Source organism: Athene cunicularia (genome assembly GCF_003259725.1).
Source record: "Athene cunicularia isolate RWA chromosome 3 unlocalized genomic scaffold, athCun1 chr3_part1, whole genome shotgun sequence".
Lineage (NCBI taxonomy): Eukaryota > Metazoa > Chordata > Aves > Strigiformes > Strigidae > Athene > Athene cunicularia.
Window position 1 is genome coordinate 50,764,870 of NW_020799097.1, and position 27,801 is coordinate 50,792,670.

General features: G+C 38.4%; 1 protein-coding gene across 2 annotated transcripts in view; it reads right to left on the minus strand.

Annotated features, from left to right (window-relative positions):
• Positions 1 to 3,148: 3,148 nt before the first annotated feature.
• CDK19 (cyclin dependent kinase 19) overlaps positions 3,149 to 27,801 on the minus strand; it is a 115,813-nt gene continuing 91,160 nt past the window's right edge. For both annotated transcript variants that reach the window (XM_026845077.1, XM_026845078.1), the window contains exons 6-12: positions 22,809 to 22,952; positions 22,471 to 22,540; positions 21,196 to 21,268; positions 16,815 to 16,912; positions 15,195 to 15,273; positions 11,034 to 11,300; positions 3,149 to 7,366 (exon numbers count right to left, since the gene is read on the minus strand). In XM_026845077.1, the coding sequence (XP_026700878.1) occupies positions 7,235 to 7,366; positions 11,034 to 11,300; positions 15,195 to 15,273; positions 16,815 to 16,912; positions 21,196 to 21,268; positions 22,471 to 22,540; positions 22,809 to 22,952 (863 nt within the window). In that variant the 3' untranslated portion in view covers positions 3,149 to 7,234. The remainder of the gene's footprint in view (positions 7,367 to 11,033; positions 11,301 to 15,194; positions 15,274 to 16,814; positions 16,913 to 21,195; positions 21,269 to 22,470; positions 22,541 to 22,808; positions 22,953 to 27,801) is intronic.

A 27,801-nucleotide genomic window follows, 5' to 3' on the forward strand; every position in this document is an offset into this window, starting at 1 on the left:
ATTTAAAAGTTCATCATGTTCTGTAGAACTTCAGACACTTAAGCTTGATATCATTAAAACTGTTACAAAATCAAAAGGCTGCACACTTCCACTCCTTTTTTTTTTTTTTTTTTTTTTTTTTAGGAATTCCTATTTGTGGATGTAGGGAAGAATCTTACCAACGTAGGCTCAAATGCAGGCCATGGAAAGGACATCTGAGCCATATATCATTTGGCATGACCTGGTCCATAATTAAAACTTTGTCTGCTGATGATAGACCTGAAGAATTCCTTTCTTCAGCGCTTCACATACTGTTTTTTTTACTACTTAAGACACATGATGAGTCTTAGGGGATGAAAACTGCATAAAATGCATTATTGCTAGCTACCACATCACATCCAAGACTCAGTATCAAATATCGGACTTCTTTTTTCTTATTTAAAAAGTCACATTTAAAAACCAATGCAGACTGTCCTTTATTTATAACTTTTACTGCTAGTGTAAGGAAAGCAAAACTGCATTCTGACAATGAACTGGGGCAAAGGTGTCCTTTCTGCAATGACTTCAAACGCCAGTTGGAGGTTTTACATAGTTTCTTACTAAACATCATCAAAAGACATTTTAGCTGAAGGAATGTAATGCTGAATATTTCATTTGGCCCTGTATTCAATGTATGCAACGAACACATAAAAGTTATATACTCTCAAGCTCTCTGTCTCCTTTTAGATACTTCAAAGAACATGCTACAAAGCAATCACAGAAAGGGCCTGTTACAGTCCATACAATACACTTATCAGAGCGCTGGTATGCAAAGGTAGAAAAACTGACCCTATAGCAGTATTCCAAGGTAAGCACATTATATAATTAGATAGGTTGGCATTACTTTCAGACTTCAAGTAATAATGTATTTTTTTTTAAACACCTGCTCTGGATTATCTTGGATATCTGTTACATAACTGTGGTACTCCCACAGCAATTTCAGCAGCTCAGCTATGACTGTACACACATCTTTCATAACCTTGTTGGTGGTTTTAATCTACCTCAAACAATTATTGTCCTAATAAATACCTCTTACAAATAAAAAAATCATGGTAATAATCACACAATAATATTTTTCTACATTGCTATAAAAATACCAAAATAAACCAAAGCTTCTGTTTTTTTTGTGATCTTAAACAAGGGCATGAAGTTCTCTGGAATGTAAAAAAAGTAGTACCTGTTAAAAACACATTACAGCTAAACCGTTGTTAACCTTTGCTGGCTATTGGAACAATACTTGTTCCAGTTCCACATTTAACCAGAACAAATTGATACTTGGCAGCAGTATGATGCTTTTTGTGTTCAAACAGCACATGGAAATTACTCCTCACACTACTACTTCGTATTGTAGTAAAAAACCATGGTATTACAGTGATGATTATTTGCATTAGAGAGTGCCTGCAAGCGCCAGTCACAAAGCTACTGTATCAGGACAAGGCGATGGTTCGTCTCTGGGAGCTTACAAAGGGTGTACAGGGAAGTGACAGATGGATGCATAAACTGGAGGGTGTAATGAAACACTGGGACAGTTTTCATTAACACAATAGGTACAACTCATAGCACACAAGCAGCTTAAAATATTAAACTTCTGTAGACATCAAAGTCAAAGGGTTTTAATGAGGGATGCAGAAGACCCTTGGGAGGGAATTTTTCAGATACAATGAGCAACTGGAAACAGCATAAAAATGCTTATTTGGAAATCTAAAAAGGGGAGGTGTAGAAGCTGACCTGGTGGGACATTCAGACCAGGAGATAACTTAAATAACTTCTTGATTTGAGTAAGAGGGATGGCGTAACAGCAAGCTTTGGCAGTGATGTGAAGACACCAGCTTTACATCTAATACAACAGAGATGGCAGAGCCAGAGCAGTAACGAAAAGCAGGAAGCAACAAGTCAGAGCAAGAGACTAACAACCAACCTACTCTGCAACTTTCTGAATGGCTGTGAAATGTAAGTTGTCTAGCTGTCAAGGACAAGAAGAGATGACACCACAATTCAGATCAGTATGATGAGGCTGGATTAGACTGTAAATTGCATGACCAGGTAGGAAAAAGTGAGAGATGCTGTAGAACAAACACTGGGACAGAGCCAACACAGGAGGTTTTAAGAAGGATGTCCAGGTCAAAGCTGCTGACTAAGCACAATCTTACCAACAAACAGGACAGCAGAAGCAGAAAGAAAAGTATGAGGGGTATAGAGATGGGCAGGTTTGGTTGTGTTAAGGCTGAAGCAACAGCTCTTTATCCATGAGGTGTCAGAGAAGCAGACTTGGCTTTTTGGCAAAAGGCTACTTCTATTCTCACCCTTGTGCAAAAGGCACATCAGAAACCAAAGCTTCTTTCTTAATGTGAGTAGTAGTGCAAATAAATCCCAATCATTCTTACCCATGCAACTGTTATGGAATAGGTGGAATTTTTGGAATAAGTCATCTATCCATCTGTGAAACAAAGGTTAGATGCAACAGAAACACATAGACTAGCAAAGCACACAAAAACCCACTTTGAAAACCCACCAATGTGCTGTAGCTCATGCCTTCCATGTTGTCACCTGAAATACTTGAAATCCCCCGAGGTCCAGCTGGAAGAAAAAGAGGGCATTGAGCTTTAAAAGTGCAGAAAACCAGTTTTCAGAAGACATGTCTATAGGATTCTCACACAAGTAATAATCATAGAATCACAGAATGGTTTGGGTTGGAAGGGACCTTAAAGATCATCTAGATCCAACCCCCCTGCCATGAAGCAGGGACACCTTCCACTAGACCAGGTTGCTCAAAGCCCCGTCCAACCTGGCCTTGAACACTGCCAGGGAGGGCAGTGTAACGAATCTCAACAAGTGGCATCGGCATGGCATGCCAGAATACTTTTAAGCAGAGGGCAAAACCTAAGAGAACCACTCTGCTGATTCTGTTTTCCATAAGGCTTCATTCTATTTTGATAGACACATACCCATGAATATCCTTGTGGGCATTTTAAAAGCTGTAATTTCAACTCTGAGGTTTTGCAAGCTTTGTTTTGTGTGGTGTATGATATCATAAACATCCTGAATATAATTACAACTGCAATTTTGTGGGCTTTGTTTTCCCTCTTGGTAGCCCAAAGCCAATGTTTACAAAAACCTTTCAGCACACTTATTTGATTTGAACTTTTTATTATTATTACAAATGTATATTATTTTATTAAAAAAATTCACACTGAAGCAAAGTCAATTCCATTTCATTACAACCAAGAATATAAAATAAATGCAATGAACTCATAGTTTAGTTTTAACAGTCATTTCAAGAGTGACATCAGGACAACTTAAAAGCAGTAAACTCTCAACTCTAGAATGAGAAACAAGTATTTTGCTTTGTGGTTTTGCTAGCCCATTGGCATGGGCACTGCCGAATGTGGCCACCACAGATCTAGAGTGGCAGAGTTTTGTGGCAGCATGAGGAGCATACACAATAATTTCTAATGAAAACTACAAAAATGAAAGATGCGTGCATGAAATTATTAGAAAAAAAAAAATAACTGAATAGAGACAGGCACACTTCCACAAATAGTAAACATGGGAAAAATACAACTAGAACAATTTGAAAAGTTACTACCTTACATATATAAAAAGTTCTTTAAATTGCTGTTAAAAAGGACATGTTCTGTCCAGATTTTGTGTAATACTTTTTAGTGTCTACACAAGACAAATTTTTAAAAAAATTAAATAGTATTAATTTACTACTAAATATTTAGGAGATAACAGTGCATTAAGGACTTTTTTTTCATATAGTAATACACATCGCTCCTGTCTGGCGACATTTTTAGAAGATTACGTATGGCCTTATGTACAATACATTTATTTAATCCTAAAACAATTCTTTGCTTAATGGTGTTAAAGTACCATTCCTGAAGATTATGAAGGGGAACTAAGCTTATTATGTTTATATAAAATATTATACATATTTGAACACTTCTGGCTTCCCGCCACCCCTCCCGCTACGAATGCTCTTCCCTCCCCCTCCCCCAGATACAGTGTCACAGATACAGTGCAGGACTCGCAGCTTTCCCTATATTTTTCCTTCATTGTGCAGTTTGTGCTACATAAACTTCACCCATGCAGACCAGGCTGCTCATCCCATTCCTCCCCACGTGTTTGTTTCCTCTGAGCCACGACAGGAAAAGCTGTACTCAGCGGCCCGCTCTCCCACCAGGCAACCAGGATGGAAAAAGACAGATCTGCCAGCGTCACCTGCCTCTCTTGGTACTGGTGTGAACCACTTTGGTGAGATTGTACGGGTTACGGGCAGAGACAGAGCCATCAGTACTAATGAAGCTGCATGGGCCAAAAATAACATAAAATGACATGGACACTTCTGAAAGTGGAGCATTTTTACCTCATGGGATGACCCCTGGAAAACAAGGCTTCTTCCACTATGACTGCCACCCACTCCAGCAACGTGCATCACACTCCCAAGAAAAGGCAAATTATTTCACCACCATCAAGGAACTAGAAGAGTGTGCACAGCCTACATTTCGCAGAAAACTCTTTTGCTTTTATTTGCTCTCCCCCTAACTGGAAGTTTGAAGGCAACAGAGAAAGTCAGCTCGGCTTCACATGTGCACACAGAAGCTAGAGAGGAGTGGTGTGTGGCAGAAATGCCAGTTCAGCTTAGAGACAGGTCATGGCAGTCACTCTAGAAGCTGGAAGCTCACTCAATTAGAGCACTTTACATTGCTGTGAAGTTTCACACTCTACATACAGATTAATCTACACCATGATTTTGCATTATTGGCACAAAAGCCCACCTTAATTAACCTTAGCATGGTAACCTTCTCCCCATCACCTCCTAATGTTATATGAATTTTGATGGTCAGCTGCAGGTCACAATAAGGAGGAGAAGTGTTAGATAACTATAATTGAAAATACAAAAGGATTTTGAGAGAACAGAGGGGTAAAAAGAACAGGAGGGGACAAAAATTACTCTGTCAAAGGTTAATTTCTAGAAACGTGACATTCAAGTCACAAAAATATAAAATAAATGCCACTTTATGGCATTGACCAAATATCCATTAGCTCAAAGGTATTTCATCCTAACATGAGTAAGAGGTGAGACATGCCACTTAGAGAAAGAATGTAACCCCAGACTCACTGAAATAAAAGAAGAATTAAAATCTGTTCTTCCAAACAGGCTACTAGGGTACATATAATATGTAGCATTTCAAGGGTTACACCTTGAAAATATCCTTTGGGAGATTATTTTTTCCCAGAAGTAAGTTTTTCCTTCAAATTGCTTCATTTCATTTTCACCATCTTCCTAAACATTTGATGACAAAAGCAGGTTTTAGTTGTTTTTCCAGAGAAGCTGGGTGTTAAAACCACATGATGGTAGATATGGCCAAAGAAAGCCAACTGCTCACAAAAGGCATGAAAACGACACATGTTTGAGGAGGAAGGGGGCACTAAAGGTGATGGGGAGATTAAATCCAGTAGAAACATGTAGGTGTCTAGTTGTGATGAAAAGCATTCTCCTCAGAGCAAACAAACTTACTCATCTTGCTAGGTCTGATCATAACTTCAGTGGGAATGTGTACTGGTACAGGACAGAAGAGAACACACTGCGGTACAGAAGCCTGTAACATTAACTCTTTTCATACAAACTCTTCTCACTTCACCTCTTCTCCACACATCAGTTGTAGAAGCTTGCTGACGTTACACTGCTAGCAGCTTTCTAAATGCATTTTTCCAGGTTTTCTGCAACAAGAGCCAGCCTTATTCCTGAAGGCTGAAAGAAAAATGAAGCTGTCCCAAATTACATATTGTGTCTCTCCAAATAACTGTGGTTGCAGAAGTTGGACAATAATCCTCTGATTATGTTTCTGAACTCTTGCTTATTTACCGGGGATTTTCTGCCAGCTACCCATCTACTTACAATCCTTAGGCACAATCAAAACATGTTTGCTCTAGGGAAAAAGAAACATTTCAGTGCAATCAAGCGCATCTGGTGTAACTAATCTGGGTTAATCACAGCAATGTGAGGGACACAGAATATGAGTTATAAACATAAAAATGAACAACATGCTTTTCAAACTGCACAATAATTTCTCTTAATTATTAATTCTAACACAAAATGATTAAATGCATTTGTTTCCGCAAGTCTTAGTACTTTTGTCACCTTTATATTTAGAAAACTGACTCAGGAATGTGAAAGAGATTTATAGAACTCTCACAAACATTAATCAGCTGCTTAACAGAAAAGCAAGCCCATCCATCCACATTCCTACTGAGACTTGAGGGCAGTAAATACATTTTCCTGACTATTTTGGTGTCCAGCCTGGGAAGACATTCCATTCTTCTGTTCAAAGAGATCCTGAAAGCATCTCCTTTTTCTGTGACTGTCCTGGTTTCATTTAAAATAATGCTTAATTTAAAACTAGTCAGAGCATGATCACTGTGATTTCGATAATTCAATGTGAATGAGTTAAGAAATATCAGCAATCTTCTGTTTGGCGTTCAGTCCAGTAGCATGAAGCATATTTGTCACTGCAGAGACTTGGGTAGGTTTTTTTTCTTTTTTCTTTTTTCCTTTTTCTTTTTTAAATTTTATTTATTTTTAATTTTTTTTATTTTTAAGACCTCGCCTGAAAACTAGACTAATAAAAACAGAATAGTAAAATACTCTGGAACAGTAAAATTTTGCTGTTCTTGACATCCATGAGCAAAACAGTAATATCCTGTGAAAATAACATAGTGCTTTAAAAAGGTGCAATATACCTGTATAGCTAAACTGGTTTGCCTAGTATAAAACTAACTATATACAAGCTTGAAAGCCTGGGAGTTCAAGATTTTAAAACTTTAAAATCCCATCAAAGAGATTGAAAAGACAGATTTATGGCAATCACTACAGCATAAGGAAGGTGCACCAGGAATCCTTCAAAATTCCAAAGGTTAAAGAAGTTAAGTGCTGGGTTCAGATCAGAAGGGTTCATTAGAGTAACCACAATGGAGCACATGCAAGGGCAGGGAGGAAGGAAAACTTCACAAAATCTCCTTTATGGCAATAAAGGGACGGGGCGGGGGGTGGAGGGGAAAGTCTTCAGTGAGTGAAGTCTTCCTTTTGTCATAATGAATTTTAATTCTGCATCATAGTTCATATTTTTGGTTCTTCTCATCATTATGAACTTCATATTGCTGGAGTCTTCTGGCTTTTAGTCCGTTCCTTTCTGAGTGCAGCCTGTTAGCCCTCTCAGTACCTGTGAGATTGATGAGATTGATGATACTGGGAGCTCTGCTGAGACGACGTGGAATAGCCCATTGTACTCTGGGACTGAGAAGATCCCTGAATGTTGCTTTGGTAACTCAGGCGTGAGCTGGAGTGCTGCGGGAAAAGAGAGTGGAATCAGGGGAATGAAAACCAGCCTGTCGGAACTGTGCAGCTCAGGAAACTTTTAACCTTGCTGAAGCTCATTAAAATGTGACTGCTGGAGAAACTGACTAACAGTGTTACAGTTTAAGGTCCCATAAAACAAGCAATCAATCTGATCTGCAATCCTTAACATAGCACACAAAATAGACAAGGTCACTGGCAGACACCTAGAAGGGCAGCATGTACACACCCGTTTTTTGAATGAAAAAATACACAAGAGAGCAGACTCCATATCAAAATTCAGATGTTCCTTAAACTTATGTCTATCATTACTATAAGTGCTATTAATGCAAAAGCAGACTGCTGGGGCCACAAACAACCTTTTCGAGATAGGTGATACGAAATACAACACAAAAAGACAACCACGACGTAAGAGTTACTCAGTTTATCTAAATGAAAAAATGTCCAGTAGAATAAAATAATATACTTCTAGGTGCGTCTTTCAACCTGCTGCCTTATCTACTGGAAATAAGGACAACTGCTTAAAGATGGGCACGTGCAATAACCTAACATTCATTTTCCTGAATGTTTTTTTCCCTCCACTGTTTTGGATGTTAGTTCAGTGGATCCCAATTTCAGCAAACCAAATTCATGTATCATTTGCGACCTCCAGCCTGCTCAATCTGCCCTTTTATTACCATATCTATCCCCTGTCCAGGATTAATAATGACCTGCAAAATAAATGCAAGCTGCAAAATCATGAAAAGTACTGCTTTTTGCATGAAAAGTACTGCTCAGTGGATAGAGGACTCTCTAGCAAGGTAAACCCCACTCCAATCCCCAAGAAATGAGAGTCTACAAAAAAAACCCAAACTATTTGCTGTAAGTAAACAGTTTGTTTCCAGCCAAGTTAAGTGCAGGTTCAAATAGTCGTTCAATAGTTTTGTTCACTGTCTAGTTGATGGTTCTAATTGTTTATGTCCAAGGGTCATCAGCAAGACTGTGGCCAACAGCAATGGTCTAGGAAGTGTTAAGAATCTACATACTGATTAAATATCAGGATTCTGAGTTAAAAAAGGCCTCTGGAGAAGTTTGAGTTCTGAATGGAAATCCCATGGAGACAGTGGGTCTATGAGAATACCACATCTTCCCACAGACCAAGAATTTGCTCAATGAAGGCAATACCCCAGTCAGTGATCTCATCTAATCACTGGATCCCAACCAGGAGAGCTGTGAAAGCCTCCTGGCAACTTCTCAGCTGGAGGAGGAAGAGCAGCAACCTAAAGTTCAGGCAGTGTGAAACACTTCTGCCCTTTGTTTCTGTACATAGCTTTATACCTTTAATTTTACAGAAATTGTAAAACATACTAAACCCTAAAAATATCAGGTTACTTTTTCTGTGTTCTGTCTAATGTAGGAATATGAAAGTTGCTTTCAAGGTGAAGTACAGTGAGGCTAAAGAGAGAGAGATAACAGCCAAATCTTGCAGACCTCTGCATCTCAATGTACTATCAATATAATAGCTGTACAGAGTAACTTCACTTGTTTGTAAGGGTCAGTTTGAGAGATAACAGCTTAGCACGCCGGCTTTGGAAGAGATGTCTCCTAGTGGCACGTATGCTGTAAATCAGGTTATGCTTAGCCTGCATGTTTAGATTGTTAACAGAGTGTCTGAAGTCTGGAATTTGTCTCAAAATTCTGAAAGTTTTTGCAACTTCTAACATAAAAGACAAAGAATTGTGATAAATGCTATGACTTCATAGGAACTCATTCTGGATGAAACACATCAGCTCACCATGCTAAGCAAAACACCGAAGGTCACATAAAGAATGCTCAGCAAATTCAACAAGGAATTTGCAGTGTCATTTGTGGAAGCAACATATATTGAGGTTGGCGAACTACAAAAAAAATTTCAATGGAGACTTTAGATCACAAGCTAAATGAAACATAAAGCAAAGGGAATCTTCTTCCTACATCTGAGTAAAGATATAATGGAGTAAAATTAATGCCCTAAGACTACAAGAACACATTAACTTGCCCATGCTTATTTTTGTTCCACAGAAGAGAATTTGTTTTTAACAAAGTCAGACTTGGACAAATTGCAGACATTCCTTTCTGGAACAGAAGAAAGTCAGCTAGAATTTAAGGGCAGATAGCCAATGCAAGTGTAAAAATAGATAATCAGATCATACAATTTAGCGAGTGACATACAGATCTTCATTTTGATGTCTGTGTTGTTAAAGTTTCGAAGGAAAGAGTCACAGGGGGTAAAAAAAAATAAATCTAACTATCTCAAAAAAATATATTTAGACTGCTAGCAACTTGTAAGGGGGAAGTTGGCCAACAATTCAGAGAGCTGTATAAGGATTCTATAATGGATATCATCAAATGCAGCACACCAGTCCTCAAAATACAGACCAAAACAGGCCAGCCATAAATACTGTGTAGTCAGACATCTGTAGTGATCTGTCCAGACCTCAAATCTGTCTGGAACTTTTCAAAAAAAGAAGCCTAGTTGTCTTTACCCTTAAATTGCCCTCAATGCCTTCATGATAATTTGAAATTAAAAAAGTAAAACAGAAATGGGAGAAATATGTCTGGCACTGAGAAATCAATTGTCTGTGGAGAAGGTCTGGAGGGCTAAGTCAAGGCAATTCCAGAGCTGGGTTTTTAAAAAGCTACTTATTTTAACTTTAAAGCAGCCTGAAAAGACCATTCTCCAAGGTGGGATCCTCTCTAAGGCTAGTAGCAGCAGAATCCCTAACATCTTTTAAAATCCACCTTTAATATCTACATTTTTCTTATTCTGCTTTCAACTCATTACTGTTCCTGCAAGTATAAACTCACAAGTATTGAAGATCCTGGTAAGTTCAATGCTTTCTATTTAGTGTTACTTTTTCAGTGGAAAATATAATTGTAGCAAGCAAAGACAAGTATACAAATCCAAAAATAATTCAGTGATACTGTTTTACTTATGAATGCTACTGTACTTGAAAACATGAAATCTATTCAACTTCGGTCACATTAGAAACAATGCATGTCTTTGTGCCCTACTTCAGCATGAATCATACTGATGAACCAAAATATCATTCCTGTGCTAACATGTTTTTTTTTCTTCAACATCAGAAGTAAACTCTGTAAGGTACTAGAATAAATTACAGAACTGTTCCATACATGTGATGATACAAGGTAAAATGAAGCAGGAATCAAATGAGAGATCCTAGTTCTAATTTTGCTTCTGCTTTTCAGGATCTTCTCAGATCAGCTTCTCACACAGGATTTAATATTGCCAAGAACTGAGTATCCTGAACTTGATCTAATGCATCATTTATGGGCATGAAATAGTTCCAGAGTTCCACTGGCTTCAGTAAGATTACTGTCAAACATAATGTTATGCATGTATTTAGGTGCTCTCCTGGAGTGGACTAGTCCTCAACATTTTACAGGGTGCAGCAGATATGACTTGTATTGGTATCCTCTTGAAAGTTACTAATAACGGAACAAAACATTTTTACTTTAAAGCTTTAAGCCCACATCTGTATATAATATTTTAATCATAGCACACCTGCTCAGGTTACACAAGAAATTCATTCAAACATGATCTTTTCTTGCAGTGGGGAAGGGGTAAACCAAAATTTTGGTCCTATGGTATCAGAAGCAGCAAAAATTCAAGAGGTACCTGATAATCTGAAGGCATGACAGGCCCGCCTGAGTTAGCGCCTGAAGGCCCTATGCGTGGTTTCTTGTTCGGAGGCACCTGGTTGAGGCTGGAGTCCTGGCTGTGCTGGAGCCCTGCGCCCGTGCCTCCTCCTCCCGCGCCAGCACCCCCAGCCGTCCCGTTGGTCTGGGCACTGTTCTGCTGCTGCGGCTGCGGCTGCTGCGGCGCTGCCTGCGGCTGCTGCTGAGGTGCTGTTTGCTGCTGATGTTGATTCTGCTGCTGTTGATTCTAGGGGAAGAAGCAACACAACACAGTCACTTGCTCTGAATCTGTTTGTGAGCTAGCTTGATGGAGTTGCCAAGCCTGGCACCACCGTGCCTGGGGAGAAGGTGGCAGGCCCCCTGGCTCGATGGGAAAACACATGTAGGGAAAGCATGGGGGAAACATGGAAAAATGCAGGTCGGGAGAAATGCATCCTCAATACACTCTTGCTCACTTTATGAGGGTATCCCATTTGTGGTCATTCTGTTTTTTTAACAATGCAAGCTACACTAAAAATGGAAGGACAATCTAATGCCTCCTACAGCTAGACAAGTGCTCAGATAGGCAGAAGGAATCATTTATAAAGCCATAATCACCTATGAACTGAATCAAAAACCCCAAAATTTCACTAGTGTTCAGTGGCAGACGTGGTGAACCACAATAAATTGCTTCAACAGCCTTGTTTGCTCAGGATCAAAACCACTTTTCAAACTTTTACAAATGACACATTACAATAACCCAATGGAAGCTGGCAGCATTACTGCCAGGAAGGTAAGCAAACTGAGACCAGAAAAATTATATAATTTCTTCCAGGTTGTGAGGAAATTCTGTGGCAGAACCAGAAAGGGGTTTCACTACTGTCTTGCTCTCCTGTGCTTTTAAGTACTTTGTAAAGAGTGGTATACTGGGAATACAGTCCAGCACAGTGTGCTACGTATAGGGTCAGAAAATCTTAATTAAATAGCAGAAAACTAAAAATTGACCAGAGACAAATAGTTGAAGACAAAAGAGGAAACAGTTGAAGGAAGAATCCAGCAAGGGAAGGAGAAGACTAGCAAAGGAAAAGAAGCCAGACAATTAAGATGACACTGGGACCTAGAAGGAAGAGAGAGAGAGAAAAGTGCCACAAAAGGGAGAAAAAAGTTAAGAAGGGAACACAAGAGAAAAAGACATTGTACTCTTCTGGCTTCAGAGGGTTACAGACTAAAAATAGTATTAGGGAACTGGAAGGAAGGTTAGAAAATCAGCAGAGTGCAATTCTGCCCTCCATGGTTAGACAGTTAAAAAGGAATGATCACCCATCTGTCTGCTTTCCAGCACCAGAAATGGCTTCTCCATCAGAGCACTAAAGCACATAAGAGAATTGCAAAAAAAAGCAATTTCATTCCAGTTGTGAGATATGTCACTTGTTCATAATGAAAAAAAATTACCATTGTCATGGCTTCAATTAAAATGTCTTACTACCACCCCTACCCCCCCATATACTGTATGGAACATTTCAGGATAGTCTTTTTTTTTTTTTCCCTAGAATATCTGCTTATATAATTATTAAAGCTTTAGTATGGCAGCCTTTCATAAAAGACTCATTTTATTAATTTCTGAGAAAACACAACAACCAGTTGCCACTAGCAGAAAATTCTTGATGCACCCAGTCACCAAAAGGCATTTAGTTACCTGAGATAAATGACATAAAAGATCTGTATCTATGTCATTCATCACACCAGTCTCCCAAGATACGTTCAGATTAAATATGCCATGATGTATTAATTTAAGATTATAAAGAAGCCTTACGTCTTCAAGGATTTAGAGGCTGCTTGCATTTTCATTTCACATTTAGCAAAAATAATAATGTATCCTCCTGCTTGTAGTCCTCAAATCCCATCTCAGTCAGATTCTGTTTCCCGGGAGATTTAAACTTCAATAATTTTAAAAGTTAATCAAGCTAGCTTGTAAAAAAAAATTATCTTTTAGCAATTTATCTTTTCATAACGGTTTGAGCTTCACTTATACAAACACCATTAACTAAGGCAGTATTTGTGCTAGAGTGATGAAACTTGTGTTTTCAAAGGGGTGTCTAGATGCAAGTAAGGTCGTTGTTACTGTGAGAGCTGAAAAACTGCAGTTTTGCTATGTGTAAACAAATACTGCAGGAACTCTCACAACTAAATACAAGTTTGTTGTAGGTCCCATGTTCTGTGCTTTGGATATTAACACAAAATTTACCTGACTAGTCTGAGCTTGCTCTTCTGTGCAGCTACTACTGCTACTGCCTGGATGGAGACTGAGATCTACTCTGTCAGACCCTGTCTGGGGTCTAGCTGCACGACCTTAGCACACAAAAACAGCTTACACCAGCAAAAACATTGTCCTCAAGTCAGTCTAGTTCATGGTGGTTCCTAAAGGAATAAACTTGCAAAAAGGTCTACAGTTAGCAACATATTACCATGTGTCACCTCTCAGGATCAAATTACCAAAATGAAATTCCAGTCCCACATAGAAATGAACCCCGCAGAAACTTGCCAACCAGAATTTGAATGAGAACAGAATCTTTTCACTTTCTTTTACAAACACTCATTTCAGCTTTGTTGACTAATAAAGAATGGATGCTTATGTTAAAAGGTTATTCAATTCAGATGCAAGTTGCAAATAAACAAACGCTTCCAAAAACTACATAGATATTTGTGGTTTTACACCGCACAAATCCAACTTTCAGAATATCCTTTACCTTCACATTTTCTGCACTGTGGGAACATATTCAAGGAGTAATGTGTGACTTGTATTACCTAAACAGTCTGGAAAAAGTTTAACTTGGAGTGTGCATAAATATGCAACTGTCCCCAACAATCTCAAAGATCATTTATATAATAGTTGTTTTGAATATAAACATGCCATTGTTTGGTGTCCCCCCGCCCCCGGAAAAAGACACATATTTACTTTTAAATACACTGACTTAACAAAAGCCAGAGTCATTTTAATTCATAAGGTTTGTTCTTGGTTTTGAATCTGTGAAAGTTAAAGCAAAGCTAGTAAGTAAATTACAATCAAATCAGTATCATGATTTTCATTGTACTTTTGCTTAGGTGTTTCCTCTTTTGAAAAAAAACTATCTGGACAGTAAAATCCAGGATGTTACCACTTGTTTTCAGTAGAGAAGAATCTATACTATCTGTTCCAAAACAAAAATTTGCTGTCTGGAATGTATTGTGATAGCCATACCTTTAAACTCAGGTAGTTTCTCATGTTACGCAGGAAATGTAAAATCAGATGAATGGTTTCTCCAAAAGATTAACAGTCCTCATGTAGTCCTCAGATAATGACAGTTTAAGGCTGTTTTCTTCACATTTTGCTAGCTATACGTTACTGTTGATGTTTCACTGTACACTTCTAAGCAAAAATAACAAGCTGTTTCACACACTATAGCACCATTGTCCAGCCTTCACAGCATGATGGGACAATCATTGCAGTCACGTAGCACAGCTGAGCTACACGCACAAAGCAGGTCAGACTATGTTGCAAACACACCAAAATTTACTATGCACACAAACAAGTTCTTGCCCACGTCTATGAGGCTATGGGAAAAAAAAAAGAGTATTCAGAGCAGACTGTCGTTACCAGAACAGTTCATGCTCCTTATTACTCCTTTGTCTGAGGGCCCTTAAAACATGATCAGGAAACTTGTGTACAGATGGATGAAATGTTCTGATGTAGTGCCAGAAGCAGGCTGCCACTATTTATTTGAGACCCTGACAGCCATCTACTTTGAAATGGCTGGATGTATGCCAGTCATACAATGGAAATGCCATTCTTTTCATGTGATCACAATGTATTTTCATCGTGAGATACAAGAGGAGGTAGCAAGGTCCTCTTGGAATGATGGCTGCTGAAAGCAGGCTACCGCTGACAAAACAACCCACCCAGCTCATTCCCCACAGGTCAGGACAAACCCTGCTGGTGATACCGCCTGAGACACCCCAAAGTCATCTGATACTTTTAATCTGTCTGGGAAGCAGTTTTAAGAGAGCCTTGCCTGGAAAACACATTTTTGGTTAACACTTCATGTTTCATTAGTTTCCATTTGGTAGCACCATGATTCTTCCTTATTCATACTTAAAAGAAAAAAAAAAAGAGAGTTTATAATACCTTATCCCCTTTCTCTTCAGGTTCATCTTCATTGAGGAACTCTCTTTTAGGATATGGAATCTGACAGCCAGCAAATACACTGAAACACAGTAAACTGTAAACACTCCACAAATATGTACATATGACATACATTTACTTAATACTATATTAAAAACAAGTGACTATAACACAGTTTAATTTCTTGTATTTCTTAAGTCCTGTTCCCGTGAGTGGCATTGTGAGCACCCAAGATAGCAGCAGATACCAGCAGCTAGGTGCTGATCATAATGTCAGATCTCTTTGCTGTTGGCATGAGGCCATCATTTAGAAATTGTGGCATGGTTGAGCATGCCCAAATGCCAGAACGATCACTTGTTGATCCAGATGGCAAAATGAACAAACACAGTGTCAGAGGTTCTACAACACCTAGTTGGAACATGCATCGCTCACTGCATAAAGGGCCTGATTTAAAGAGTATTAATGCCTTAAAAGCCTGCCTTAGCTTATAGCAGGCTTAAATATATTTGCCAATCACATCTGCAGAGTTCTTTTCAATTAGCTACTCAGGTCTTGTTTAGAGAAAAAAAGATAGCTTTAAAATTCAGCTGGCTAATGGGATTTGGAACATTCCTTAATGTTTATTGCAGATTTTATCATAATGTTATCCTGTAATCCATGAGGAGCTATAGCTCTACATAGGATACTATCAGGTAAACAATAAATAGAAAATTACTGGTAGATCTTGACCAGTATCAATTTCTTGTATTTCTATGCCAGTATTCAGAATACAGTCAACATGACATGAATTTTTAAAGTGTGTAAACAGTTCCTAATCTAGCTGCTATGTAATGTTTGGCTTATCCAAACAGAAAAAGAAAGAAAAAGAACAAGAAAGAAAAAAAAACCCAACTAGTCTCAACTAGAGTCCTCTTATACTCCAGTCGCTGTTCCCTCCTTTTAGTGTTGCCTGCTAACTGAGGAAGCAGTGAAAGCAAATGTGGAAGTCTCCCTGCGTCCAGCTCCTATGAATCACCATGCTTCTGAAAACTGGGAAGAGAAACTGGAAGAGGAAAATCTGCCAGTAGGAACTGAATATATCATTTGAATTTTTCATGACAATAAAATATACAGAGATATAAAATCTGTACTCTCAAGCCTTCTGAACAAGGAACCTGTGGGATTTTAGGCACTGATCACTTTTCTCTCCTCAAACTGTTATGCTCTGCAAGTGAGCATGGGAAGGGGCTGTAGGTCAGAGAACTGTCCTAGTCCTAGGGGGAGGCACAGTGAAACCAGGCAATGAACAGGGCTCTGTGAGGCTGTGTAAGGCAGAACAGAACAGGGCACAAATTATTATAACTCTCTAAATACCGCAACGATATTGTCACATTAGCTTCAGTAGTACATTCAGAATTACACCACTAGTGCGGTACTGGGTTATTGTCCATGACCATTCAGTTCTGGCACCGGTAGATAGAGGCACTTCAGTACTACACTAATAGTTTATACTAAGCATGCCTGAGCTACTACTTCTTGATATAGGTAGTTATCTGTGAATTTTTCAGCTGTCATGTCATTCCAGGGATTAGCATTCAGCAGAAAGAAGACACCCCTGAAGAGCACAGAAGAGGGAATACATACTCTGATGTAGGCAGAGGGTCCTCTTGAAAGTAGGGGTCCTGCAAAGCCTGCTCTGAGGTAATTCTCTTTGTAGGGTCCATAGTAAGAAGCTTCTGAAGCTGCAAAGCATAACATTGAAAATAGCAAAAAGCTTATCAAACTATCATTTTTCAAACTATGAGTTCGATGTGGAAATTAAATTACTTGTGGCTTGTCCAGACAAGCCTAAGTTAGCATTGCTTGTTCAGTGAAGTTCCCAAGAACTAGAATGCACATCCATCGAAGCACTATGGCTGTGAAGCACTTATGAAAGAAATACACTTAACTGTATCAGTTAATGTTAATTGCTAAGGCTGAACTACTGTGATAAAGCAACACTAAATTCATCTATTACAGGTTCATAAAGCATCATTTCCAAATAATGGTGTTTGTGTTGTGGCACATGTATAGTTTTTATACTGTTCTGTACTGCTGACACAACAGGAAAAAAGTGTCAGAAGAGACTGACCATGACCAAGACTCTCTATATCACTTTAGGGATGGAAACAATAAATCTTCATTTCTCACACAGGAAACATTCCAGAGTCAGAGCACTCTGCCACTCATGCAGCTCCCAATCTCACTCTAATTGGTGCTAAAATGAGAAAGAGGAGAAGCAGATCCTTCCTAGTGACCTTTCTTCCTTGCTAGGAGGAAAGTCCTAATAAATTTATTAGCTAGAATGCTGTTGACTACAGCATGCTATAAAAGAGGATTACAATATATTAGTAGAATAAAACAGGAATTATAGGGCGAGCATACCATTAAGAACAGTTATTTATCACATGTTGATAAACTCACAGTAGGAGATTTGGGTGCTCAAGTTACATCATATACTCTCTGAATTTAAGTCAACAGTGAAAATAAAATTCCTTCTGCAAAGGGCATCTTAGCTCAACCACTACCTTCCAGGCCTCCAACAGAAATTCCCTGGATATTCAGAAAAGAATGCTATTTTTGGCATGGGTGTTTGAGGCTTTTTGTTCCAATAAGTCAAAAATTTGCTATGCAATTTTATATTCTATGTATATGGTACAGTAAACAGCATCAGTAAAAGCACTCATCCTCATCAAAAAAGATGATTCCCTGTATTTCCTTTCTCAGTAATTACAGCTAACTCTACTTTGTAGATGAGGTCTTATAAAGTTCTCTACTTTTGCCACTTCCTTCCTGCCTCTCCTTATTGACATACTTTATGGGCCATGGACCTAACAGACTGACAACACAACAAAGAGCCATTTGGGCTGTCTCTCCACCTAACAGTCCATTTTGCAACCAGCTCCTGAACTGATTCCTGCTGCTTGTCCAGAAATACACATCAAGATGATCTTCCATTACACACACCCTGGAGAGTTTGCATTGCACACTTACTGTATTGTCAGATAACCCTTAACCCTACATTTCCTGTGTATCTTCAAAACCTCAACTTCTAATGTGCTGCTGGCTCTCTACACAGTGACCTCACATGATACAATAAATATAAACAACAGTTTTGGTATTCAGTATCTTTATTGCAAATCGTCACCCCTCCCTACATGCAAAATTTGTGTTAGTTTTAGTGGCCTGTGACACCTTTACAGATGATGCAAATTTCTTCTCCCCAGTTCCTCCACGGAGACCACAGGGACACACACTCATGTTCTGTATAAGGCCACTCCTGGTCTTCAGTACCAGATGTGGTCATTGACAGAAGAGTACAGGACATCAGTGTCTGTCCCTGGGCTCCTTCCTCAGAACTGATTGCTGCAGTACTACTCAAGAGAAAGTTCCTCCACTTTTCTGCCATATAGCAACGTCATCACAAGCTTCCTCCCAACATGACCTGTATTCTTTGTCATTCAATGATGAAGCTAATGTACTGTAGCAGCAGATCTAAAGATCCCTTGGACCTTTTAATGATCTACCTGCTCATCCCCTCAGTAATCCCTCTCCACCCCGAGAATATAATCAGTTTGCCCACTCCAGCTGATACCACATGCAACATGAGTCCAAGTGAGATATCCTGACTAGCAGTGATGCCACCATGAACCAACTTTCTTTGACAAAGCCTGGCTTTCTGTAGCTTCTGTTGCTTCTAAGAAAGTGAATAAAAAATGTCTGGACACAATTTGCTTTCAGGGTAGCAGCTGCTAACACAATATAGAAAGCCTGTAAGACTGGACTTCATCAACAGTCTCATACTTCTCAGCAGCTCTCAAGATTGCTTGCTGTCAGGCTCTACTGGCCTGACATGACAGCTATAAATACTATGCTTGTAACTTTTCTGGGACAGCAAGAACAGATGCCTCTTCCTGGATGGAAAACATTCTGACCTTCATGTAGATATTATCATTCAATGTCAATCAGCAAAGTGGCACAATTTCCTCCTCTTTGTCAAGGGTCACTTGCTATCCCACACTGGTCTACTTGATGGCATATTTTCTCTATGCACTGCACTTTCTGTATTCATTAGCACAAAGTCTTGCCCAATGAAGGTTACAAAGTAGATGTCTTCAGAAGTCACCTTGCAAGACAGAGGTTATCTCAAAAAATAACAAATATCTTGTATGTGAACAAGGAGTTTTAAGAAGTCTGCTTCAAAATACATGTATCTCCAAGCTCATTAGCAGATACATTTCTAATCTCTTGATTTGGGAGAGCAAAGCACATCTTTCCTTCAAGATCTGGTGGGTTTTAGGATCGTTCACAAGATAAGGCAGGTAAGCCTCTGCTGTAGCGTGGCTGTCGCAATTTAGGTACATTGACCTCCTCAGTGCAGTAGTGAGGCATCAAGAAGGTTGTCCATGTTCCTGGGCATTCTTCTGCAGAGTTCTGAGAGACTGACTTCGAGATCAGCCTCCATCTCTGTGGTTGATGACTAAACCACCCTTATTCATCCCAGATTACGAACAGTGACAAAAATTTGACTAAGAGAACCTACCTTGCTAGGCAAACTAAGTCTTCTTCATGATGTTCAGAAAGAACCTTCAGACTTCTGGATATCTCAGTTCTCATTCTTACAACTATATAGAGGAAGACATAGGTAGACACCTATCCATTTGTTCAGTCACCCTTTAATAACCATGTCTCATTACTACTCCATTATGAAAAGTTTCTTTGTTTATATATATATATATATATATATATATAGATATAGATATAGATATAAACAAACATATATAATATGCCATAGGGTGGCAAAATATGGTTTTATGTTCTTTAGAGAGGTCTGGTTAATATTTCCCCCTGGAAAAGTAGCCTACCCACTCAGGGTAACTCTAAAGTCAGTGTTCATAGCCTTAATGAATTAGCCATATAAGCTGACAGAAACCCATCTACTACTTTGTCTTTTTACCAGACTTTCTAGTGGCTTCTACTTTTAGTAGGAAAATGGGGAAATTCAGGTGCTAACAACATCTCTTACAATTGTCTTCTTTTCAGTTAGTCACTTCCTCCAGATGATCCTAATGTGTGCCCAGTAAGTTGAGTTTAAGAAATTAGAATTATTTTTTTCTTGAAGTCTCACGCTTCTTATGTGAATGCTCCCCTTCCACCCACTTGGGACCAACCTATTTTGTTTCTACAGCTATTTGTGTCATCAGCCAGCAGCTACTAACAAGTTGAAGAGCAAATCTTTGCCAGGACCTCGAGAGAAGATTGCTATCATGAATCTGTAACTACTGATGTAAACAGACCACTAGAACCCAAGCTGCACTAACAGCTTCATTACAGAAACTCCCTATTCACAGCACTAGCTTAGCCACTTTGAACTTCATTCCTAAATTTAGACAGCACTAAGTCATCATAGAGGCATCCAGAAATGATGCTGTATTAGACAGAGCAATCCTGTATTTATCTGCAATAAATGACTCAACTAGGTAACCAGCAAATAAATGTTTAGGGCTACTGCTTGAAATCACCCACAGAACAGAGGTGGACCAGTATCAGAGGAAGTAAAAAAAGAAAAAAAAAAAAAAAAAGGAAAGAAAATTACTACAGGAAATAAATTCCTCCTTCCCTCTTCCCTTTCTTCACAAAACTCTTTAGCTCTTGGGAGCTCTTTAGCCCTCTGGAACAACAGGGAATCAAGGGGTATATAATGCTCACTATCTTATTTGCACAGCAGAGCTATGGGTAAGGCTGGGTATATGAGTGCATTGCAAATACTAATTAGGTAAGACCTTCAGATCTTCAATACCAGTAGTTCAAGCACGCTCTCAGCATAAATGTAAATGAAGAAAACACATCTCAAGAATGGCCAGTTAGTGATAAATAGTTTTCAACATCAGTGTTCACTGCAATGAGATAGAAGAACAGACACAGATATTGTCATTAGAAAAGCATTTCATTCCTATCATCACAGTGATTTTCAAGTTATACCTACCAAAAGAAAAACTTTGCTGTCAGGCTTGACTTTGTGTTTCTCCATGTATTTTATGAGGCTACTATTGGCATATCTGAAAAATAAACAAAAACATTTCTGAAATAATACAGCATTAAAAATATGGAGCTATAGCAAATGATCACAAAAACATTTACCAACTCTTAACTAAGAAAACTGTAGAAACAAGTGCTATCAGAAAACACGTCAGATATTTATCTAGCAGTTGCACACATGAAGTGAGCTTTTCACTAACAGGAGTACTATCAACTGTGTACCTATTATTTCCATGGAACATGCAGCGTTTATAGAGTATGGATAAACTGTTGACATGTGCATATGACAGAGAAACTCCAAGTTCGTACTCCAGTTTTCTGTAACACTCTGCCATAGGAAGTGGACAGTAGCTCATGCCAGCAAAACAGCTAAGCTATTAAACTGTTTCCAGTTGCAGTTTGGCAGAGTGATTAGTTTACCATTTTGTCTCACCGATCCCAACCTGCAGCAAACCATACACAGTCCTATAGTTTCAAAGCTCAAAAATACCCCAAATATGTATGACCTGCGCCTTGCCTTTAATCTACAAATCCAGAGGTTACCTACAGCCATTTTCAAAAGAAAGTCGCTTCATGCACAGATAAGCTTCACGTCTTGTCTAAAGTCTGCATAATGAATCCACAGCTAGGCTGGAAACAGAATCCAAAACTCCTGCATCCATGTCCTCTGCCTTACAAGAAAGTCTGTGCTGCTCCTCACACCCTCTGATCTATCACCACCACTTGACTAATTTAGCCAAAGCACCAGGACAGTAAAAGTGGAAAATTCTCAGATCCCAGATAGGCTTTGCATCACAACCTATTGAACACGTTACCTTCTATAGAAATTTCTGTCCACTACTACAACTGTTTCCACATATCTGCTGGTCAAAGAAAACAGGGAGGTGTTTCCCTGTTCTTTCTCACACAAAATGAATGAAGTTATCATGAACAGCTAATACAATTGGTTTAAGGAAGCTCATTTGTCTGTGCCTGCCACAGACTAAATGGCACTTATGACAACCCCTTATAAAAATGGAGGAAGCCACTCAGTTGATGCTTTTAGCGAGCAGCTGAGGGAGAGACCACCATTTAAGCAAAACAGCCAATTCAAACAGGACAGCTGTTACAGTGTTAAAACCCAAACACCCCAGAATCCCCTCCCCAAGAAGTCAGAGGATGGAAGCCAATTTCTGCTTATCTGCTACATTCACTGTACTGTTGTTGCGTTATCATCACTTACGTTGTTCTCCTAAAATCTTTCTGAAGAGTTGGGTATTCTGGCATCTTCCTTATGTCTTCCCAATCTTTATCTTTGGCAGGGGGTAAAAAGGAGAAGCATTTACAATTCTGAAAGTGTAGGTTAAGTAATACATGAGAATAAATAATTACAGCAGTTGTTTGACTTCCTGTTTGTTGGCCAGTGCTATTGTCCCATAATTGTCAGCATTTCCAAATCCATCAAACTGACAGCTTCTTCATACCTATACAAACAACTAGTCATTTCCTTTGGGGGGGGGGGGGGGGGGGGGAAATCAACTCAGCAGCATTATGTCTGATGCTTTAATGAAAATAAATTACCTGCAGGGAATCCCATGACACTGAAAATGCGATCTAGCTGATCATGATGAAAAGGATTACTTGTTTTGATGTCCTCCTGACGACAGTGAAATATAGGTTCTGAAGTCAATAGTTCAGCAAATATGCAGCCAATTGCCCAAATATCTAAGAAAGAAGGAGATATTTCATGCAAATTTACTGTACTTCATCACTCTTTTTTATTTCTGCACAATTTCTCAACAACCTGTATAACCACAGTAAGATAAAATGCCTCACAGTATAATTACATACAGTACTTTAATTGATTGAAAAAACCTGTATCTCCAGATTTTACCCTTTTTAATGTATTATATTAAGGCATTATTTTTAGAGTCTCCAAATTCTGTTTCAAGTTGTACACTGGTAGTCCAGCACTTAACGCATTCACAGTTATGGCAGAAACCTACACAATATCTACTGACAACATAGCTTAAAGGGCATTCAACTGACCATCAAAACCAAAACATGAATCCCCCATAAAGATTGAAATAAATGTTCTATCACACCTTTCAGAACAATTCCAAACAGAAAATTGATAACCAAATATATACTAAGAAGGTGAAGACTAATGACTCATATGTTTAGCCAAATAGTACAAGCTAGTTAAAATAGAGAAACAAGATCCTAATTTTAATCAAAAGTAGAAGAGTGATTACCAAACCTTAATTTAAAAAAAAAAATCCTACTTGATAACTGACTCCCATTGGAACAATACTGGAACTTCTCATCTATACCTATGTACATACAGAGAACAACAGCATGATATTCTGATGCTTTAATGAAAGAAAATAACCTCTATTTTTAAAATTTTTCATTAATATAATTTTCAACAGTAAATATATTGTGGACAATAATATTAGTTTCATTTACAAGAGAAGAAATTTCTAGATTACGTATACTTGTCCTAGTTACTATTATCTCCACCCATCTTAGTGTTCTGTATAACCCAAATGCTTTATTATGCATCTTAAAATGAAGGTGTGAATTTGTCAGTGAGAAGAAGGTTACTAGCAGAAAATAACTGAATTTGCTACACTGACAAATAAGTGTCTTGGATATAACTCTGGAAAAAGATGTTGAGATCAGATGAATAATGAGCAGAGATTGCTGAACACCAGAGTCTGGAGACTTGCTTAGTAGTTGAGGTTAAACTAGACGAATTTGGGAAACCTTTTGATTTTTTATCAAATTTAATAGTATAAACATAGAAAACAATTTATCCTTAATTTATAGGTCTAAGAGCTAAAAAATTACCTAATTGGAGTTTGGTTTATTAGATTCAGACTAAAGAGAACACCAAGAGAAGTCGCTTGTTTGTTGCAACTAATTTGAGACTCAAAACCCCACCTGTTGTCAGTGGTGATGTTTGGCTCATGCCACCCAAGACATACATGGTCTCCTGAAGAAAAAAAACACTGCTCTCTTTATGTAGGAAATGAAAAAAAAAAAAAAAGCCATCACACTCTCTTTGCAAAAAAATCCGTCAGTTCCATTTCCACTGTGTTACAGGTGTGGAGCTTGGGGTGTCCCAATTTATCAGCCTTTCTCCCTACTTCCTTTACAGTAAAGTCTGATAACATTTCAATCAGACTTTACAGTTTCAACATGGTATAACATGCTCTGTGCATTACATCACTTTCTCAAGGTTTTATCTCTCTTTGATTTTCTTATTAGCCTTATCTGCATGAAAACAAGATCTTTAGCTCTTGACATTTTATCCGCTCAAACAGCTAATACAGCATATTAATCACAATTCCTGCCTGGTTAGTAGGCATAAATTACCTACTCCAGAATGCAAATTACTATTTGAAGAACAGCATCTTCATTTAACAACATCTATTCACTCATTTTCATGCTAGATGGCAAATCCTTTTGCAGACTGTTTATCTAGTGGCCAAAGGAGCTGCAGCCCTCTTGGTTTTCATGGTTTTCTGCAGTGTTCACTGTCCATCACACAGTGTGTGAGAGGCTGGGCCACTGCTCATTGTTCTATTAATTACTGCTCTATCCAGACTGACCTTTTCCTTCTGAAGAAAAAAAAGAATCTAGTATTCTTTCTGACAGCAAAGCTGAACTGAAAATCTCCTTGATAGGACACAACAAACTTCAAAATTCTGTTCCTCCTTCATCAGCTGAACTGTGTGAGAGTAGAGCCATTGTGGTAACATATTCCCACTTCCTGACTCCATGATTAACACAAAGAACACATTCTAAACCCTTTGAAAATTCAGAGGACAGACATTGTACCAACTGGAAGTTACATCTGAATAAACACTGGTAACTCCCAGGCTGGTGCTGTATCTCCTATGGGACGGCATTACTGGACAAGTCAAGCATGAGAATACTTCAGCTCTGATCAGTCATTATAGTCACTGGTAGTCCATTGTGCTGGGGTTCAACCCTTTGGGTCTCTTGCCAGATACTCTTCAGCTTCAAAGAAGTAATACAAAGTAACCCAAAATACTTAGTACAGAAAACTTGAAGCTTTCATTTCCATAAGTGAAGATTAAACAGCTGGAAAAGGCCTTATAAGCCATGCAGCGTAAGAAGGTCAGGGTCTTCCTTTTGTGAATCTTTTATGTAACCTGATCTTGAACACGTCCTTGGCACATACTGAAACCATTCTCACAATTAATGATTTTCTGTCAAGTTTGGCTATGTTTGGGGTTTTTTTAATAACATTAATAATTTACAGTAATTATTTACCACATACAGCATTTTTGTAGCAGGAACACCTTGTTACATTCTGGCAAGTTTAAAAGCTTCATCAATACAAGCTGTCCTAATAGGTACTTGTCTCCTACATTGTTCATATTAGTCAACCAAATATTAATTTCAGCTCTAACTATAGAAAAATGTGTCAATAATTAGCAAATGCCCTATCCATGCCATTTTATATGTTTTCAGTTTGTTGTCCCTTCAAAAGATCAATGGTTATTACATCTATTTCAAATAAGAGGTACTACCCATCAGAAGTGGATATTTGCAAGGGCAAAGCTGAAAACACAAAAACAGTATTTTTCAACTACACTGCATTATTCAACTAGTGCACATCTGCCTCTAGCACAAGATGAACTTCTTAAAATGTTGTATAACAATTTCATTATAAATAAAATTTCTGTTTAAGTGCAACTGGCAAAATAGGTGGTTGGATACAGACAGTATCCATTTTAACTTGTTATGTAGCAGAACCACTGGAAACAGGACCACATAGGTCTTACAGGGTTGTATCGGATACTAAATGTTTTCTATCTGATGTCACAGAAGGTTCTTAATAAGTAAACTGGAGTAATACAACTATTCCTGTAAGGATGGCTCCATTTCCTATGCTTTCTTCTACTATCATTAGGTTTCAGGACTGATCCGTGGTAAAAGATTTTTAGTTTGAGGTTTTTGGTTTGGTAGTGGGTTTGTTTGCTTGTGTTTGTTTTTTGTTTTGATTTCTTGTTTGTTGGTTTTGGTTTTGTTTGTGGGGTTTTGTTTGTTATTGTTTGTTTTACTTTGCTCTTCGAGACTTCCAGATTCTCCACATTCCCCAAATTTACACTGAACCTGAATGCAGACCAGTTTTGCTCCCTGGCTCAGGAAAGAGGGGTGGGAGTGAATGCCTTTGCGGCGTACTCCTTTCCCTAGACTCCTCACTGAACATCTTGCTCAGGTCCCATTCAAACATATTCACTAGTGAAATATCCTTCCACTGTAACAGCATTTCTCAAGTACTAGATAACAAGTTTACAAAAGGAAAAAAACAGCCTTTTAAAGATGGTCACTTGTGGTTGATAAACAGACTTTCCATATATATGTCTGGGTGCACAGATTATTAGAATATCTGTATGGCTGCCCATGTCCCAGTTTTAAAACCTGTGACTCTAATAGCTTTATAGGTCAGCTACTAAAGCTGAGAAAATCCTGCATGTCACGCTCTACTTCAACACTGTAGCCAAGGAGCAAGTACAAAAGGATGCTGCTAAAGCTATTTTAATGATAGGGCTGATTAAGCAGACAAATGCTTGTGTATTCTTTCCTTTCCATGGCACAATAATCTCATCTCTGTATTTGTCCCAATATTTTGGAAACAGTCTTTAAGAATATCATGACAACAATTTAAGACAGTAAGACAATTTATTGAACAATATCCTTGATTCTCAAAATGCAACATCTTTTTCCATGTATATTAACTACAATGTTTCACTGAACACAGGACAGAGTCCACAATGAAATACTTTATGCTTCTTAACTATAGCCAATAAAAGAAAAATATAAACAAGCTCTCAGTCTCATATAATTCTTCAGTAAAATTCTCTTAAAGTAAATAAAGAATGGGAAAATGTCTATTTAGCACAAATCTATTTGATTTGTGGAATTCATCATTAGTGAGTTTGGTCTAGCAGCTCCAACCTGCTTTTTTTTTTTTAGCTTGGTTTGAACACAACACCTAGACTCTAGGATAGGTCTGAATGCTGGTAAAGGAAGCAAACAGTGGATGGATGCCAGAATACAGATTCTTTACATCCACCAAGGGCTACAGCAACAACCAGGGTAACAAAAAGCCAGTTAGGACAGCCCTAGCCCAAACAAGGCAACCCAGGTCACCTATAGAGCACTAGAACATTTATGCGAGAGTCACCATATCTTTCAAATCATGTAATCATAGAATCATTTAGCTTGGAAAAGACCTTTAAGATCACCAAGTCTAACCATTAACCTAACACTGCCAAGTCCACCACTAAATCATGTCCTTCAGCACCACTTCTGCACATGGGATGGAGTCTCAATCATTTTCCTGGGCAGCCTGTTCCAATGCTCAACAATCCTTTCAGTAAAGAAATTTTTTCTAATATCCAACCTAAATCTCCCCTGAGCAAATGAAGGCAAGGACAACAAAAACAATAACATACTTGAAACCCGAAAGGTGGCTGCGCAAGCAAACACTTATCTGAATTTTTCAAATTGAAATATCAATTAGTCTAATGAA